Genomic DNA, 20,169 nt, shown 5'->3' with positions numbered 1-20,169 from the left:
TCCGCCCTGAAGCCGGCCTGTCCGGATGCCCTGAGCCCTTGTACCTCTGTGCGAGCACTGACCTCGCCATCTAACACTGATGCATAGATCTTGGACATAACATGTCCAATCATGATGGTCCTGTAATTCCCTAGATCCATGGGATCTCTTGCTTTGTGGATGGGTGTGATAGTGTTCAGGGTCCAGGCTCTGGGGAACCCGTGGCAGACAGCTTCATTGAACAGCGTTGCCAGGATGGGGGCTAGAGTTTTGATGCCATAGGCAACAAACTCTGTGCATAGGCCCTCATGATCCTTAGCTCGGCCGTTGTGAAGCTTAAGCGCTGCGTGGGTGACTCCTTGGGTTGTGAAGAGGGTGCAAGAAGTGGGGCGGGGGGTGGCTGAGAGGTCGGGAGGAGGCTGATCAGGGATATCATAGAGTGTACGTGCGTAGGAGTGCCAGAGGGAAGTGTCTGTGAGGGGGGAGGGGGATCGGCGTTCTAGGAATTTCCTCCAGAAATCCTTGGAGTTGCTACTAAACAGAATGTTTAGTAGCGTATCCTCATTCTGGCGCAGGAAGGCTAGCTTCTTGCGACGGACTAGTCGACGATAATCCCTAGTGAGATGTGGGTTGGCCCTAGCGTTTCGCTGGGTCGTGAGTCGGAGTTTGCGGCGTAATGCTTTACACGTCATCATACCAGCTATTGCAAGGGGTGGAGCCAGCGGGTGGAGGGCGGGTGGACCGAGTAGTGGAAGGAAAAATGTGGCGGGCTGCATTGTGAAGGGAGATTGAGATTTTATTAGAGTCTTCGGAAGACCGATGGGTCTATGATACTGGAAGAAAACTTGATACAAATCACACTAAGGGTGGAGCTACTGAAACAAGCATCATCACCTGTGCTGAATCCTAAGTTTGATCATACATAATCAAATACATCTAGGTGTAACAATGAAAAGAAAAAGACTGGAGTGCAGCGGAATCCTCCGTATGTCATGCCCGTGATGGAACGCTAGTGCTTGTCAAGGGGTGCCGTGCGTCTCGGTCTCCGGACGAGGCTCGACGCAAGACCAGAGCCACCGTGACTCCTGTGGGATGTATCCCGGGTCTAAACAATGACAAGAAGTCCCCCAGAGTGATCTGTCCCCTCGATGTCTCGTGTGTCGTGCTGCGGTCGTTGGGTCAGAGTCTCTGTCACGTCTGCGGCTAGAGACTGGACGATCAATGTCACTCGATGGGAAGAACTCTGTGATCCTTCTCTGAGAGGTGTCGGATGATGTGGCCAAGCCCCGTTGCTTGAGTAAGTACTCTCTGTGTCGGACCCCCTCTTGAATGAAGGCCGCGAGGCATCTCTGATCTGGGTAGGCGAGGAATGTGGAAAGGAGCCCGGAGTCGTCTTTGAAGAGGCAGTGGTAGCGACCTCGGATCTCGTAGTACACTGGGCACCTGAAAATAAAATGCTCCTCCGACTCAACCTCCTGACAGTCGTGCAATACGCATAAGCGATGCTTCCTAGGAATCCCCTCTGCTCTGCTGCTCTCTATGCGGAGGCGGTGTGATGATACCCGAAACTGTTCGATGGAGATCCGTAGTGAGTGAGGCATATGAAGCTCAGTGTACCCCGGTGGTGTGATGAATCCCTCCTCCGAAATACGAAGACAGTAATCTCTGTAGAAACTCAGCTTCATTGGAAGCTCCATCGGCTCCAACCAGGTCCTAAAGGTGTGTAGCTGCAGGAGATCCTCTCGAATGACCTGGTTGGTGTGTGGCCTGATCGGGATGGTGGGTGGGAGTACCGAAGGGGCATCTAAACTGTACTGAAAAGGAGGTATCCTATCGATGTGAAACCCTAGTCTCACAAACCATCTTTGAGTCCGTGCATACTAGCATCGCTCGTCTCCCTTTGCTGCCAACCTCATGGAGGAATCGAGAGCTAACCATGGCAACCTTCGTCTCCCTGATGTGCAGTCCCCATATGATCTAACTAGGTGTAGATATGTGATGGTCTGAAAGGCTGCATCTAGCTGGAGTAGAGAAGCATCAAACTCGGCCTGAATGATGTGATGTGGTACAGACGGTTTCCCCTGGATCATCTGTGAGAGCATGAGGATCTGCAGGCGCTCCACCCGTGTCCACTCTATCTCTGACATGTCAGGCCCCCAACAAGGGCTGCCATACATACCGGCTGGTCGGACCAAGGAGTCGAAGAGAAGAGCCTTGGTCCGAGGGTCGTGGAAGTGGGAGTGGAAGCATTGTCTCTCTAGCCGAGCCAGTGAGGCGTATCCCCTGCTCAGTTTGGCCTGCATCGCTGGTCTCATCGTGAAGATTTGGCCGGAGAAGATGACCCCCAAGTAAGTGTATGAGGATACGATCTCAACTGGTGACCCACCCAAAGTAAAAGTAAACTGCTTCTGTTACATGTTTGCTCGAGAGGTGTTAAAGATCATGACCTTGGTCTTGCCAAGGTTGACCTCCAAATCATGGGATAAACAAAAAGCCTGCAGTGCATCTAGGTGTCGCTGGAGCCCCTCGGGTGTGGACGACAAGAGTGCCATGTCATCTGCATAAAGAAGAATCCTGATGATGGCAAGTGAGCAACCGTTCCCTCTAAACGCCCCCATGAAAGTCTCAAGCTCATCGATGTAGAGGCCAAACAGGGTTGGTGATAAGGGACAACCTTGTTTGATCCCTATGGTACTCAAGATCTCAACTGTTTAACCTGCGCCTGTTCGAACTCGGCTGAGACTCTCTCATAAAGTGCCATGACTGCCCAGATGATCTCCTGATCAAATCCCAGTGTCTGTAGGCGTGTGATGAGACGAGCTCAAGGTACTGTGTCAAAGGCTTTGCGGAAATCCACAAAGCAGCAATATACCCTCTCCTTCCGTGATCTTGCCTCCTCAATGACACTCCTGAGTGTGAGTATGTGATCCATAGTCCCATGGTCTCGCTTGAAACCGGGCTGACCCTCTACTCTGAGCCCTCTCATCTCTGCGAACAGGTTGACCGACGCATCCAATACAGCTGCATAGATCTTGGACATCACATGTCCAATCATGATAGTCCTGTAGTTACTCGGGTCCATGGGATCCCTTGCCTTGTGGATGGGGGTGATGGTGTTGAGTGTCCAAGTGCGGGGGAAGCCAAGGCAAAGAGCGTCATTGAATAGCTTTGCTAGGATCGGGGCTAGCATGTCGATCCCATATGCGATAAACTCAGTGCATGGCCCCTCATGATCCTTAGCTCGGCCATTGTGCAGTTTCAATGTCGCGTCCTTGACTCCTCCTCTGGTGAACAACGTGCAAGTGGTGGGGCGAGGTGTGTGTATGAGATTTGGAGTGGGCTGGTGTGGGACATCATAAAGATGGTGTGCATACGTGTGCCAGACTCTCGTGTCGGTGAGGGGTGATGGAGACGTACGCTTAAGGAATCTCCCCTAAAAATCCTTAGGGGAGTTGTTGTACAAGATGTTCAGGAGCTCCTCCTTATTTTGATGAAGAAATGCCTGCTTCTTTAGACGTACGAGACGTCGGTACTTGCGTATCGTGTTTGGTGTGTTTGGGAGGTGACATCTGGTTTCAAGTTAGAGCTGTCGGCGATAAGCCTTGCACTCCGCATCGTACCAGTTGTTGTAGGGTACAGAACCAAGAGGTGGTGGTCTAGTGGACCGTGTGGTGTGGGGAAAGATTTGGAGGACAGCCTCGTGGAGTGTGCGACTAATTAGGACAGCGCAGTCCTTTATGAGTGGTATGTGATCGATGTAGGTTAGGAGTCTGTTTAGGCGTCCAGAGTAGGCCGGTGAGAGGCTGTGATCAAAGTGTATGTTGTGGTAGGTGTCGTGCTTCCTATGTGGTGTGGCTAAGCGTGGGGTGGCGATAGTGAAGAATAGGTATGTGTGATCAGCTCCTGGAGGGAGTGGTGCTACGGTGAAGTCGGTGATACATGAAGTGAAGGTAGGGGATCCCATGGTGTAATCTACTACACTAGTGCCCCCCCCGTGTGGGAAGCAAGTAAAACCACCTGAGGAGGGCCACAGGTCAAGCCTGTTGTAGATGATGAGATCATGCATCCTGCCCAGATCAAGGAGCGCGTATCCATATGGTGTAACAGGCTCGTGTCGGTCCTGGTCATACCTGTTCCGTCTAGGTCCATGTCTTGTAGCATGATAGATTTGTCTCGGAAGTCCAGGAGTGGTGCTTGGTGCGTGCTCGTCCTGGCGTTGAAGTCCCCAACAAGGAGAACTTCCCTGCGGGTTGAAAGGTCTGGGATATCCTGATGTAAGGGTGCGTATGGCGATGTCTCACCCTCCTCTCGTGCCACTCTGGCGAAGTGGGATGTGTCTGGCGGGAAGTAGCATATTGCTATGAAAAGGTCACGGTTGTCTGTGCGTCGGATCCAGATCCACATGAATCAGGAGTGTGCGTCCTTCCTCTCAATGGAGATGGCTCTAGCGAGGAAGACCTGTAAGATATCGCGACCTTGCCTGATCCTCGGACTCCTCCTGTATTCCTCATCTCACCCCTGAAGGCTGACTCCCATGTGTAGCCACTGACTATCAGTAGTGGACGCTCTGGGCTCTGCTGTGTCTCCGTGTAAAAGACTATGTCTCGTCTTGTATAAGACTCCGAGAAGTTCCTTGGGTCTGACCATAAGGTACCATTACAGTTCCAAATGGTGCAGGCTAGGGTCTCGGAAACCTAAGTCTCATAGGCCCCGTCTCCCTAGGGGGTACGGGTGGGAGCCCGACGGGTGCCGGTCAACAACCTACCATCTCGGACCACGGCCCATTTCCCCTCCTTGCGGGCAACATCCCGTTGCATAAGAACTCGTCGCTCGTCAATCTGTAGTGGTGTTAAATCCTCGTCCATGGACAGGGTGGGATGCCCTCGTAGAGCGGCTCGGCGTCGGAGTGTCGCTAGTCGAGCATGTGAATCTCTGAAGTGAATGACTAGGGGCTGCTCTCGATTGGGGTCTCTCCCAACACGCCAGGCTCCCTCTATGCCATGGTCGGGGACCCCCATGGTGGTGGTCACAAAGGTGATCGCCTCCTCCATGGGCGTCGTAGTGGTGCTGGTGCTGTCTTGTGTGATCCCTCGTATTCGGATGTTGAGGGCCTTCGAAGCCCTCTGCTGCTGCTCCTGTATGGCAGCTGAAACGGTTGCGTTTGCGGGCTCTTGTTTCCACGTCCACCCATCTAGTCGTCTCTGCTATAGCCGACTGTATCGTGGCTATCTGTGCCTCCATCTTTGTGACTGGGGTCCCTCCATGCGCTACTCTGAGGGTCTCGAGCTCCTCTCGAAGCTGTGTGATGTCGTGTTTGAGCCCCTCGATAAGGGTGCCCTGCTTGTGTATAATGCGGGCCTACTCTTGGGTGTATCGGGCCTGCTCCCGAGTGTAATGTGTCAGCTCTGTCTGTCGGGCCCGGATGCTGTGTATCTCAGCCAATAGGGAGTCCCAAGCATCTGGTGGGGGCCTAAGATGTCCTGGTCTAGGTGGGAACTGGATCTCGAGAGGGGTTGGAATGAAGCCGGGCTGCTGAGGTTTACTGAGGGTGGGGACAGCATGATTTGGCCGGGGGAGTGGTATGTAGGAGTAGCGAGGCCGGACGAGGTGATGAAGGGTGGTTGACTGAGAGGTAGAGGTGATACGAGGGGAAAGTACTGTGGAGCCATGGCTGGTGGGGCCAGTGGTGAGGCTACTGGAGAGGAGACCTGTGATGATGATGCAAGAGAGGGGGAGGAGAGAGGTGGCGTGGATGATGGTGGTGAAATAGTGGTGGTAATTATAGAGGTCAAGGATGTGGTGAGTGGCATGGGCTTCGGGTGGGCCCCTTTCTTCTGGGCCGCGGTGCTGTCCACTGTCAAACCGCTCCGGTTGCTGCGTTTGTTGAAGTCCTCTAGACTGAGTTGCTTTTGTGTTTTTCCCTTGTCACCGTTCCCCTTCCCCATCTTCACGCGTATGTAAATTTGGACCGAAGGGTCTCCCGCCTAGTCTCCTGTTCTCATCCCCCTGTTCCCTTCATTATGGGGGAGGCAGCAGCAGCCAAAGAAGGGATGGCAGGAGGTCGGAGCTGCAAGCGGGAGGCAAAAAACAAAAAAAAAAAAGGGTCGGAGCTGCAAGCGGCGGGAGAGCGAGGAACCAGGGCTGAGCTGAGCGGGGGCTGAGCGAGGGGGGTAGCGGAGGGTGGCGGAGGGCTGAGCGGGGGGGTAGCAGAGGGTAGCGGAGGGGTAGCGGTGGCTGAGCGGGGTAGCAGGGGGTTGGCGGAGGGGGTAGCGGGGGGGTAGCGGGGGAAGACCGATGGGTCTATGAGACTGCGAAAAAACTTGAATACAATGAGCTGTGGTGGTGGAGCTACTAAACGAGCATCCACACCAATGCAGAATGCAATAAAATGCAAAATGGCAGTACTAAGTCCTAAGTACAACATAGTCATATCCCGACTATATATATATAAATCTGAGCATCATAACCATCATCATCATCATCGTCAGCAATAGGACATCAGGATGGATGAGGCTGTGGAAGCGGAGGCATGAGGTTAGCAATATAACGCTGTCGCCCCCTCAAGGGTGCAGTCCTGGTATGTCTCCTGGTCGTAGCTCTGTGTCTAACTAAAACCACTGTGACCCCCGTCAGTCGGACTCCGACCCTAAACAAGGAGGGGATGTCCCCAAGTTTGATCTGTGAGTCAACCCTCTGTCTAAGCTGTCGGATCATAGGCTGCTGGTCGCGGTCATGTCGAGGTCTCGCCTCATGGGGATCTATGTGATCTGGTTGAAAGAACTCCGTGATAGAGCTCTGAGAGGTATCAGTCAAGGGAGAAGTCTGCTCCTGTCTCTGTGCTCAGAGTATCCTATCTCGGTGTCTGAGCATCTCATGAATGAAACCAGCCAAACATCGCTGGTCTGGGTAGGAGAGGACACGAGCCAACATCCCATAACTATCTCTGAAGAGGCAGTAGAAACGCCTCGGATCTCATAGTGAACAGGACACGTGAAGATGAAATGCCCCTCTGTCTCAATCTCTTGCATGTTACACAGTGTGCATATGACCTGGGTACAACCTACGATCAACAAGGCTTGCATAGACTTGTCATGTGGGATTGTACTCAACATATTAATAAGAGCTCTGCTGGTACTTAGAAACTAAAGCCTAGCTGTTGTGGCTCTCCGTTGAGCTGTGAAGATATATCAGATTTACGCCTATCGAATTGTCTCACGCTGTGGCAGGGGGTGCGGTCTCCTCGATCTTTGAACCTGTTGAGCTATGTCTAGATTGACCCCTCGCCTCTGTCATTCTCCTCTGAGGAAAGCTGTGATAGGCCAGACCTCAATAGAGTGTGCTTTGGTCGCTCTCGAGCTCGCACGTGGTCTCTACGTCCCTTAATCGGTGGCAACATGTCGGCTTTCTGTGCTAATCTAGGCTGCTCTCATATTAGCTAGCTCCTCCTCCTCTACTTCGCTGTGTCTTGGAGCTGACTCAAATGCATAGAAGTATGTGACGCGTCGTTGTGGTCGGTTAGCCTCTGTCTCCTTTGGCCTGGTCGCCTCCTGTTGCTCTCTGATCTGTCGTAGTCCTATGCCGGGGCATCTCCATCAGATAGACCCCAATGTAGACGTGATTATGGAAGTGGATCAGTCGTGAGAGTGGACCGAAGCCGCTCCCCTCCAGACATAGCATGCAAATCCGCTGGCTCTCCCGCCTCAATCCTCAACTGATGGGACGAAACCCGCACCTATCCAATGGTGATCCTCAGTGCGTGTTAAACTTCTATGTCCTGGAGATACTAGGGTTTGATGATGAATCCCTCCTTCGATACTCTCAAGAAGTGATCGTGATAGAACTGGATCTTGGTGGGAAGCTCCTGGTCCGTTCCCTCCCCCCAGTCTGAAATGTATGGAGCTAGAGGAGATCTAACCGTATGATATGGTAGCTCTCATCTTGTGGGATCGACTCAGGTGGTGCATCCATGCTGTACTGAAATGGAGGAAGTCTGTCCATCTGGATGCTGTGCATGGCAAAGCATGTGGATATACGTCCATACCATGAGTCAGCTCCACCCTCTATGTAAACGGCTTTCGATAAACAAAAGGGTAGTGATCTTCTACTCAGTCATAAACATCATATCTAGGTACCGGCAAGCTTGGCCCCTTGGTTGGCATTGTGGTAGAGATATGGAAGGCTAGGTATGAGTGGTCAGCTCTGAGTGGGGGAGGGGTACAGTGAGGTCGTGTATCCGCGAGGCAAAGGCTAATGGGCCCAACAGGTAGTCCACTGTACTTGTTCCCCTACCATGCGGGGGAGGGGGTACAGTGAGGTCGTGTATCCGTGAGGCAAAGGCTAATGGGCCCAACAGGTAGTCCACTGTACTTGTTCCCCTACCATGCGGGAAACAAGTGAGTCCCCAGATGATGGCCATCTCTGAAGACCATTATAGATGATGAGTTCATGGACTGCCCCCAACTCAAGTAAATGTCGCCCATACCCTGTCACATGTGGGGCATCTGCGGAGTTTCTCAGTATCCCGAGATCTACTGCATCTAGCTCTGGAACCATGTAGGCATCTCTCTCATATGCTAAGTCTAGTAGGCCCACTTATATATCTCCTGTCCGTGCATTGAAGTCCCCCAAAAGGACGGTGTCTCCCTACCTAGAGAACTCTGTGATGTCATTATGTATCGTCTAATATGGGATGTGTTCCTCTGTAGTGACCTCACGTGCATATGATGACGTGTCTGGGAGAAATAGGACACCGCAATGAAGATCGGCCAGGCATCTGGTACCTAGACTCGTATCCACATACGAGTGGTCTCAGGTGTGTTTTGAAAAGGGCAACCACGCCCCTAGAGCCTTGTACCCCACTAGCTCTCCTCAGTTACTTCCTATGAATTGACTCCCATGTGTATCTTATCACTGTGGGCAGCCCTCTCTCTGGGCTCTCATGTGTCTCGGTGTAGAAGATAATGTCTCTATGTGTGTATGTCTCTAAGAAGCCCCCTTGGTCAGACCAAAGGGTACCATTACAATTCCACATAGCCATTCTCAGCTTGCTTTGTGCACTGATCCCCTAGGCTCGACACCATCATAATTCCCCTTCTTCCTTCTCCCCTTCTCGTTCTTCCCTCTCTCCTCTTTGTGCCCTCTCTTGGATAATCACCTTCCCGTCCCTCTAGGCTGCCCATTTCCCTTCTTGCCTTTCTGCCATAACTCATACCATCCCTTCCCTCCTATGATCTTGCTGTAAGAGTGTGAGATCATCATCCAAGAAAATCCTTGTGCTCTTCAGTGTCGCCCTCATGCTCAGGAGGGTGGATCTATCTATTGCTGTCCATAATTTTACCACCAGGGCCGTTGTCGGTGCCTCTACCTTATCCACCCTCCAAGCTGATTCACAGATTCCCATCTTGGCAAATAGACTTGGGCATCTGACAAGGAGGTGTCACCTAGTGTTAGGCCTCTAATCAGCACGTTCAAAGCCTTGCTGCTACGACTCCTTTCTTTCTCCAAAGTTTCAGATATGAGCTCCTTTTTGGGTGCTGTTGTGCCTTATTTTAGCACATCTTTCCATGCAAGCATATATGCCTTCCCCTTTGTGATTTGCTGTGTAAACTCGGCATGTTTCCCCTGCATAGTTGTTTGCAAAACTGCCATTTCTTTTTCGAGTTGCTCATTCTCAGATTTCAGCTCATCCAGGTTTTTGCATCCATCTACTGAAGTCCCCTTTGCATCCTTGAGCTGCTTCATTTCCTCTGTGATGATGGTCAGCTCCTCTTTTAGGGCTGGCTGAAGCTCCCTTCCTCCCAATGTGCACCTGCCTTCAGCTTCTCGTTCGCATCTTTGAGAGTAGCAACTTGGGCTTCCAGTGTCTCAATCTGGGAAGCAAGAGAACTGGTTTTCTCGTCCACAATTCGATCCATATCCTTTAACCATTTTGTTTGCATCTCCTTGCATTTCTTCATGTCATGGGCATGCAGGTTTTAGAACTCATCTTTTTTGGTTTCTCCTAGCTTATTCTGTAGGCATTCAATCTCCACATCTTGCATTTTTCATACCTCTTTGACTGTTGATATGCATGCCTTGATACTTTTATCCCCGACCTTCTCCACCTTAGTCCAAATGACACTATACTTCCGCTCCTTTTCACGTCTTGTGGACTGGCCATTGTTCCCATTTGGTGGGCTGTTTATCTGCAGAAAGTGCAGAAGTGCAGGAAGTGTGTATGTTTGCAGCCCGGAGTGGTCTTAAAGCCTGCTGGTTGTCCTTCCTTCCTTTTTCCCTTTCAAGGGCGCATTTTCTGCCCTTTTCTTGGTTCGGGTCTTGATCTTCTTGGATTTCTTTGTTTCTTGCAGATCCTAGGTGGGAGCTGAGGGCAGCTACGTAGCTACGCAGCAGCTCACGGGGCTCTAGGAGCAGGTGCAGTCCACGGGACAGCAAAGCCCCATAGAGGCCTGGCACATATGGCGCAGCAGCTCATGGGACCTGAGGTTTGGCACAATGGCGCATAGTAGTGGCGCAAAGGCACACTGCAGCTGGCGCGACCAGCAATGGGGCCTGCAGGAAGGTTCGCGATCATCAAGGAGCGGCGACCAGGAAGCTAGGCGGGATGCGGACGTAGCTAAGGGGAGTGGCTAAGGGGTGGCGAGGGTGTGGGCTGAGGGATGGTGAGGGTGGCTGAGAGGTGGCGGGGGTGGGCTGAGTTGGGAGAGAGGAGTTTTGGCTCATAGCTGAGTTGGATTTCACATTGCTTAGTGTTGGAGGTGGTGGATTTCACCCCTGAATTGGGCCTAGTGAAGCATGGTTTGTTGATGGGGAATGCACTATAGGACATGTGGCCTTAGGGGCCTTGCAGATATAGGCTTGATTTCAAATGCTCCTCTCATCCGTCCTGGGATCTTTGGGAGGAGAGGGGGCTAGCGTGGCTGGGAGGTGGGGGATTGGGACCCTTGCGCTTGGCGCTCCTTTCGACACATGGCGGTGTGTCATTGGTTGCCAACATGGTATCAGAGCAGTTGCAAAGACTGCGGACTGTGGGACTGTTTGGCGTGGTTGTCGCATGAGCAACACGTGGCGGTTGCTCGTCTATGGTGGCGGATTTGTTGCGATCCGTGTGGCAACTTGACAATGCGACGTGATTTGACATTACTATGGTGGTGGCATCTTTCTTGAATGCTCACATGGCAGCTTCCTTGCGGGCTCTGGCAGAGTGCTACCCATGGTGTGTTTGGTGGCGGCTGTCTTTGTGGTTGGCCTGGTCGGGTGTTTGGTTGTGGTCCAGTTTGGTTAGTGTCACATTTGTTAATCTAGGGTTTGTCCACAAGGGGGTGTTGGAGGTGCTGGCCTTCACCCCTCGGTTGGTTTATTGATGAGCAATGCACTGTAGGATACATGACATTTGGGGATATTAATTCCATAAGTAAAAATTTGGCCTTACGGCCCTTGCATATATAGGCTTGATTTCAAACCCTCCTCTCATCCCTCCTTGGATCTTTTGGGAGGAGAGGAGCTAGCGTGGCTAGGAAGTGGGGGATTGGGACCCCCGCCGCTCGGCGCTCCTTTCGACACATGGCAGCTTGCTGTCATTGGCTGCCGACACTTAGTTGGTGCCATGTAAAAGAAGTTGCTTGGTTTGAAGCTTGGTAGTTACAGTATTTTCTTCTTGTTGTTTACATATGCATTGCAATAAAATTTTTGAAAGTCTAACTTCAATAATGTATTAATGTTTTTGCAGGTTCCAAAAGTGGCAGATCGGACACAAGTGTTATCAAAGGAGGTTCGGTTGCCAAATGCTCCTCCAACTCCATTAGATGATCAAGATGTTAATATTGTAAGTATTATTTTAAGGTTATATAGGCATTCTTGATAATTATTGTGAAGGTTGTATTGAAATGTGAGGGGGATACTCTCAATCTAGATCTTTACTCTAGGAAAGAAGGGCTTAAAGAGCTATGGGGTCTAAGGGGATGGATCGGAGAGCTGGAGTGGAGAGGCCTTAGTGGAGAGGCTCGAGTGGGCTGGAGCAAGGAGGCCTGAGCAGGCTTGAGCTAGAGCGGGCTGGAGCGGAGAGGCCTGAGTGAAGAGGCTGGAGTGAAGAGGCCTGAGCGGAGAGGTTTGGGTTGGAGTGTGGAGACCTGTACAAAGAGGCGATAGGTGGATGAGTGTTGCACGACACTAGTTAGAATTGAAGATCCAGGCTAGATGAGTGTTTGCCCATGTGAGGTGATGGGTCCAGTCCCATAGATCTTGAATGGTCTCAAGCAAACTTTGATACAATCATATAATATCATCTGTTTCTCTCTCTAATCAGTATTTGAGGCTTCATCAAACCTCAGTGATCCACCTGCTATCATGAATATTGAGAGCACAATCAAAGGTCAAGTATGTGCTTGATAAACAAAAAAGACAAACAATGATCTTGCAATCTTGCCATTACACACCCCTTGTGCGAGACCTTCTGTCCAACGAATGTTGGCCTTGGTCTATTGGCCAAAGATGTGGAGTGATATCAAATGTTATGTTTGAGAGTGGTAGCAATGCGAAGTCAATAAGACGGAAGGCCTGAGAGAATGTGGCTTGCTCCATTTATTGGAGACCGCAGATAAGAAACGGAAAGTATCTCCATGGATTGCATAGTTGGATTACCGCGGACCAACTCAAGGTTTGATGCCATCTAGGTTGTAGTGGATAGTTTGAGCAAGATGGCCATGTTTAGTCCAACGAAGACTACAATTTCTGCCCCACAATTGGCACATGTGCTTGTGGAGGAGTTTTTTAGCCTTTATGTTTGCAAGTGGAGAGCTTCAATGATCGTGATACTAAGTCCAGCCTGCGTGCTCCACCTCAAGCGTATGTAGACTCTGTCCAGATCTCAGCTTCTTGCTGCCCTAGGAGACAGCCATGATTATCAGCCCTGGTAAAGCTCAGTCTGCAGCCACTCTCTGGTCTTCTCTGCCTCCTGGAAGTAGGCCTGAGGGTGTGTGAGTAGCTGCTACTGGTGCTCCCCAATTTGCTGGACTGCTGGATGATGTCATGAGGCTCCTAGCCTCCCCTTTTATAGGCCCCAAGGCCTGGGAAAAGTGGCCGCAGGCCTCCTGGCCGACTTTGCTGTCATAAAACCTGCCCCCACCAGCCCTTTAGCTTCGGCTGTGGGCAGCTCTTCTTGGGCTGTGTGCCCTGTACCTTTAAGTGGGGGTCCAGCCCCCCTTTGTAGTGTGTGCCAGCTCCTCCCACTCCCCCCTATGCATGAGGCTGTGGGCTGGCCTATGTGGCTGACTTTCTGCAGCCTCCTCCTGCCCTATATAAGGTCTAAGGCCAGGCCCCAAAGGGCAGCCCATGTTGGGCCCTTCCCTTTGGCCACCACCCCTGCCTTTTTCCTTGTCCTGCAGCACCCCATAGCCTGCGCCAAAGATTGCGCCACCTGGCTGGCCTTCTCCAGCCGCTTCCTGCCATGTCTCTCTCCATACAGGGCCGTACAATGGCGCCTACTGTCCCGGATCTGATCCATGCCCATATGGCAGTCTTTATCCTGCCCATGTGTCTCTTTTCTGGGCACGTGTTGCCTAGGTCCCCTCCCCCACGCTCCTCATTTGGGGGCTTATAGATGGGGAGGTGACCTTTCCAACAAGCAGGAGATAAATGTTCGAGCAGTTACTGATTTTCTGCAACTGCATGAGGATATGTTGCAATATGTGAAACGAATCCTTACACAGCTCAAGATAGGGTTCAGTTCTACACAAATAAAAAGCACTCTCCTTGAGTCTTTGTAGAGGGTCAGTTTGTTTTGAGCTTTACGAACTGGTGTAAGTTTGTAAGCTGTCAGATAATTATTGTGGTCCTTTTAGAATTTTCTGCGTGATTAATAATGTATCCTACAAACTGGAGTTACCTCTTGATGTGAGGGTACATCTGTTTTAAAGGAGATGTCAGGCGAAGTTGATAGCTTAGTTTCTATTGAGGAGCTTGTCCGATCACACGATCTGTCAGTATATATTCCTCATGAACCAGAAGCAATCTGGATTACAGGAAGAGACCTTTTAGGAAGAGGCTGGTTCTTGAACTCCTTATCAAATGGAAGGATATATCGAGCGATGACGACTCTTGGGAGACTGTTGGGTCTGTGCAGTGACAGTTTGTAGATTTCTTAGCCTAGGTGCTTGGCTAACCTTACGCTTGGGGCCCTTTCGCTTTATACTAGATCTACGGCCGGGAGGTAGCTACATCATGCCTAGAGGCCTTGTGGCTCATAAATCATTTCAAGAGGCTGCTAAATGTTTTTTTTGTGTGACTATGCAGGCATTGAAGCTGAGTGATGATCTTTACCTGAACGAGTTGGAGTCTGTTGGCCTTTTAGTTGCTGCTCATCAAGAGGTAAGTTTTGGTGGTGTCTGAAACAAGCAAGTTTCCTTATTTTCATGGCTGGGTTTTGCAAGTCACTCTGCTAATTGCACTGATTCCAACATTTATAGTGGAGTCTGCTTGGCCGTGAGCCATTAGAAATATTGAGACTTGCGACAGGCCTTTGGTTCACTGAAAGGAGGGCGCTAATAACGACATTGCAATTTCTCCTTCGGGTAAGGATTTTGCTTTTAATGCAGTTATTGCAGTCAGGTCAGACTTGGCACAATAATGTAGATTTAATCTTTCTTTTAATATGTTCAATATGGCATGTCCTGACGAAGCGATTGCTGGCAGTACAGGCTGTGGTTCTAGACGAGGAGCTTGATCCTGATCTTGTGGCTGATATCCGTCAGTACTTGGAAGGGTTGTTTAAGTCTGGACTCAGGCAAAGATTGATCACGGTTATTAAGGTACATCATCTTGATTGTTCAAGTTAATGTTTAGGAGATGTTTGTAGAATGGAAGCTCATCTTGATTGTATTGTTCATTTTTTTTGGCGTGGGGGGAATCATAATTACCCTGGAAACTTTGTGGGATTGGGACTACATTAATGCCTTAAGGCCCTTTACAGCTTCCTATTTTGTCTCCTGTCCATATCCCTGCTAGATCTCAACCAAAACTGAGTGATGGGGGCTGGGAACGAGTTCATGTTTGGGAGATACCTGGGTCCTGTGTAGGGTAGAAACCTAAATTAGATGATTGATGATGAAGTGTTGTTCAGTGATTTTTAATCGTTTATTAAATCTAATCTTCTTTTCTTTCAGAGTGTGTTTATTGTCATCACAAGGCTTGCTGGCTCAATCATATCTGAATGAGAGATTGGGCTCCACTTTTTGAGTAGCCTTTGCTAGGCCTTGTGACAGTGTCAACCCTCTGGAGCTTCAAGAGCCTTACTATGAATGCCTTCTATAAATCAAGTCTCTTGTGCGTGCAGGGTACAGTTATGTAATTGTGCGTGCACCTGCGAGAGCATATGTTTACTCAATGATTAGTATCCATCATTGGGCACTGATGAAGTCTACAGTGATGATATAACTAATTCTGCAATGCATGATGGCGTTGAAAATGTGAAAATTGGTTATTTACCATGGTCAATCATGAGATAAATAATTGCACTTTGTAGTTTCATGCATGCATATGCAGATACATACATACAAGCAGACACAAATTAAAATATAAACACACAGTATAAATTTTCAAATCGGATATATTCTAGTTTTATTAAGTTATATTTTCATCACCTTAGCAGACATGGAAGTCCTATATTTTGAGGGTGCGTATACCCTGGCAGCTAACTTATCAATTCTTAGTTTGCTTGCCGTATAAAAAATCTGAATTTGTAAGATTGGATATATTCTAAGCTTATGAAGCTCTACTTTTTTGTCACCTTCGTGGACAAGCTGGCTGTTGTGCATATGCCCGGCAGCTATTTTATCAACCTACACTATAAATCTGTAAGATTGGATATATTCTGGTCTTATGAAGGATGCTTTTCTGTCACTTCAGCAGACATGCAAGTTCTATAAGAATTTTCTTTCAAATGTTGGCCAATTGTTGTGCTTCATTGGTTCATCCTTTCAGGATGCAAATGCCTTGGCAACTGTCTTATCAATTCTCAATTGGTTCGTTTTACAAAAATTCTGAATTTGTAAGATTGAATATATTCTAGTCTTATGAAGATATGTTTTTGTATCACTGTAGCAGACATGCTAGTTCTATAATGATTTTTGTCCAAGTGGTGTTTAGCTGCTGTGCAACAATATCCTAGCTGAGATGTGAGGGAGTGAATCTTGGTCCAAGTGGTGGCTAACTGCTGTGCAACAATATCCTAGCTGAGATGTGAGAGAGTGAATCTTCTTGGTGGCTTCTCATAGAAGCCAAGCTTTTATCCCCATCCTATGTGGCACATTTACACAGTATGGCTGATTGAGTGAGTGAGATGGTGAGTGCATGCCTATGTGATAGGTGGCAAGGGCACATGAGAACCATTTGTGGATTGCGTTCACATACTTGGTTTGGGATACTAAACATTTTAATGGTGGTCTCTCCACATATATATATGTGTGTGTGTGTACATACATATAATGCAAAAGAAATTTGACAAAGAAAAAGTGTGTACACATACATGCATACATACATATATGTGTATGTCTATGTATATGTATATATATATGTGTGCGTGTGTGTCTCTCTTTGATTGTGTGCAAACTCACTACATAGATTCTGATGTATATTTTTACTACACTGAGATTTTCTGTTGATGTATTGTCCAGCTTCCCCTTTCTGGGAAGCTCTCTGGTAATATAAAGCAACAAATTTTCACTAAAAAAAGAAAAGAAAAGTGTGTGTGTGTGTGAGAGAGAAAGAAAGAAAGAAAGAAAGTTTATTAAAGTCTTCGGGAGACCGTGAAGGTCTATGAGACTAAAGATAACTGATACAATGATCATAACGGTGGTGGTCTCAAAACGGGCCAACCAACCGTTTCTACAAGAAAGAGGTTATGAAGGACTATGTGTCTAGTCCTGATACAAAAAATATGTGTCTACCTCCAGATGATACAAAGAAGAAGAAAGGGGGGGGCACCAAAAATGGGGCAGAGGGGGGAGATACAGTATACATGTGCAGGTGGTGATTGTCAGAGACCAATCATAGAGGGGCCGTCAAATGGGAAGTCGGAAAAAACCCTGCGATAGATGATTGGCCTCTGACGTCACGCGGCCTAGTCGAGCTCGGAGAGAGAGAGAGAGAGAGAGAGAGAGAGTAATCTTTATCCAAGAAAGCCCTCTGTCGTGCCCGCAGAAAGCACTGAACTTTATAAAGGTGAAATCCCCCTCTCGATCAGTGCAAGCAACAAACTTTGACATTCTTCCCATAGAGATTTTTTAATACTGAAATTTTCAGCTGATGTACTCTCGAGCTTCCTTTTCAGGGGAAGCTATTTTGTAATATCAAGCATTAAAATTTTCACAAAAAAAAAGTGTGTGTGTGTGTGTACGTATATATGTATGTATGTATGTATACATTGTGTGTGTGTGTGTGTGTTTGAAAGTATATATATGTGTGTGTGTGTGTGTGTAGGAGCTCTAGCTATGGCAATTCCAGCCCTCAGCCGGCCCTTCTGGTGATCCCGACCTGTCCCTATTGTTGTCTACGGTCCGCGTTCTCCCTTCTGCGCTAGCTCGCTGTGAACAGCCACCTTTCTAGAGCTCCGTTTGGTCTCTTTCCTGTTCATTCCAGCCTCCTGCAGCTCTCTGTTTGTGTGCGCGCGTTCCATCCAGCTCTCCGTTTGTGTGTGCGTCCCATCCTGCTCTCCGTTTGTCTGTGAGCACGACGATCTGCTCCACGTTTCCAGCCAATTCGCAGCCCTTACCTCTGCTTGCTGAAAACTCCTCGCTGTTTCGCCATCCTGTCTGCCCTCTCAAGCCTCCAAGCGCCTTGCTACAGGTTTCTGTGTACCCTTCTGTGTAAGGCAGTATTCCCGCAAGCCTTTTGTTGCAACAAGTTTCGGCCCTTTCTATCAAAATTCAGTGCCTTGCTGAAATAGCGCTGCCCCCTTTTTCTGATCTGACTCTTCCTGCTGAATCGACTAGCCTCAATTGCAGAAACAAGCAAGTATTATGTCAAGAGAGCACTCTCTCGTGAACCTAAAAGACAATCAAGGGAAACTCAGCCCCCCGTAGCTCCTTCATTTGAAGATGCTTCCTATGTGTTTGACATGTTGAATGAGGATTTTCAACAAAGTAGAAGAGAATGGATGCTACCTACTCCGGAACTCACTTACAAGATGAAGTTGCCTTCTCTTGTGCATCCTCTGAAGAAGCTCTCTCAAACTGCAGTCATCGTCTTTTTCCGAGGCAAAATACCCTCGGCTAATGATGTGGGACAATGGGTGAATTCTCTCCTAGGTGGATGCTATGTAGAAGGAATCTATTTTGCCTCCCAAGGATTTTATGAAGTTCATCTCTTGGATGCCTTGACAAAACAAAAGATGCTGGAAATGTCCCCTTTATTTTTTGGTCGTCAAATGGTGCACATCATGCCTTGGTCTCCTAATAAGGACTATCAGAATCTCATCAAGCATCATTGCCCTGTATGGGTTGAAGTGGTTGATTTTCCAGATTACATGAGAATAGAGCTTCCAGGCTTAGCGATGACATTGGGACAAGTGATCTGTCCCCCTCGTCCCATAGGTAATAAAAATAGTTTTGGATCTTATGGGATACTGATAGACCAACCCCCTCTGCTATTGCAGTTGAGATTGAGGGTGTTAATTTGGGAAAGAAATATTTCACTTTGAAATGGGGCATTTTTGCTGGAGCTTGTTTCTCTTGTCACAAGTTTGGGCACCTAGCTTTTGAGTGTCCCTCTATCCTTCATCCGCCTCCTCCAGCTGCCATTCCTCCGCCATCTAATAAAGGAGGTCAAAAGACATATGTGGAAAAGATTGAAGCTAAAGGAGCAAAGCCTTCAGTTCATACAGGGAGCCAAGCCAATTCAGCTCAAACCAAGGATAAAGGAAAAAGCAAGCTAGTGGAAAATATTAATCTTCTCACGAGGGTTGGCAGACTGCAAAGAAGACAATGCCTCTCAAACAAAGACCTCTCCAATCTCGTAATTGGGATGCTTCTGCTCCATCTCCTGGTCAACCTTCTACCTCTTCGGTCAGCCCCATCTCAAAGGCATGGGTTAATGCAGTCAAGAAGGGTATTCCACTTTGTGAAGAAGATGATCTAGTCAGGGAATTGGATTCTGAGGGTCAGCAAGACCCTGTGGCAATGGCAGAGGCTTGATGCCTCCCTTTCTTTTTGAGGACCGCTCATCTCTTGTACATATTTTCATGCGTGCTTCTCTTAAATGTATTTCTGCAATCAGAATAAATGGAGGCTCCTATGGCATTATATAAATAAAACTCATCCAGATGTTGTGTGTCTGCAAGAGCATAATCAGCATTCTTTTGTTGGCCAGCATGGGTTCTTTTCAGGATATGATATATTTTATGCAGGATCTGAACAATTCTCTGGGCTGTGCATTTTAGCCAGACATGATCTGCAGCCCTGGGTAGCATATAATGATCTTTGTGGTCGATGGATGATTCCAATGTATGATCAATGGAGAGATTTTTGAAATAGGCTCCTTGTATGCCTCTCAAATTTCAGCTTCCAGAGCTCAAATGTGGGACTTCATAAAGCAATATCCTTGGTCCTCAAATGCTCTACTTTGTGGTGACTTCAATAATTCTCCTCAGTGGAAGGACAATACCACACATAAATCCCATATGCTGCCCTCTGAAATCCAGCAATGGGAACATATGACTTCATCACTTCATACTGCAGATTTATGGACAGCAACTCACCCTTCAGTTTTGGGATTTACATATCATCATAATGCTTTTACAGAATATTGGGCCAGGCTTGATAGATGGTATCTTATTCATGCTGAGCAATATGATGATTATACATGTCAAATGTGGACTGATTATTCTCAACAACTATCTGATCACACTCCACTTTGGCTCAACCTTTCATTTGGTATGCCTCTGGATGACATGCAGCTCTCTTCAGTCAGACACTTACAGGTCAATCAATTATATCTTTCTCATGCAAAATTCCAGCAAATGATTAGATTGGCCTGCAAGCCATTGTTATCCCATGCTCAGGAGGATCTGGACTTTGCTTGGAACTCTTTTGTACATCGTATTCAAAATGTCATTAAGGAATATGGAAGATGGTACATGGCAGAAACCAGACAGCATATCCAGTGGGCAAAATCATACAAGCAGTCCTTGGTACAGATTAGCCA

At 48.4% G+C, this 20,169-nt stretch overlaps 1 protein-coding gene across 2 annotated transcripts in view; it reads left to right on the top strand.

Moving 5' to 3' along the window:
- EMB3142 (nuclear pore complex protein (DUF3414)) overlaps positions 1–20,169 on the top strand; it is a 207,639-nt gene that overhangs the window by 45,712 nt on the left and 141,758 nt on the right. For both annotated transcript variants that reach the window (XM_087378806.1, XM_087378805.1), the window contains exons 2-5: positions 11,705–11,800; positions 14,266–14,340; positions 14,439–14,543; positions 14,670–14,780. In XM_087378806.1, coding sequence (XP_087234932.1) covers positions 11,705–11,800; positions 14,266–14,340; positions 14,439–14,543; positions 14,670–14,780 — 387 coding nt within the window. The remainder of the gene's footprint in view (positions 1–11,704; positions 11,801–14,265; positions 14,341–14,438; positions 14,544–14,669; positions 14,781–20,169) is intronic.

Source organism: Dipteris shenzhenensis, chromosome 9 (assembly GCF_047967505.1).
Source record: "Dipteris shenzhenensis isolate YYH24624 ecotype China chromosome 9, Dip_SZ_1.0, whole genome shotgun sequence".
Taxonomy (NCBI): domain Eukaryota; kingdom Viridiplantae; phylum Streptophyta; class Polypodiopsida; order Gleicheniales; family Dipteridaceae; genus Dipteris; species Dipteris shenzhenensis.
This window is presented reverse-complemented; position numbering and strand designations above follow the sequence as displayed.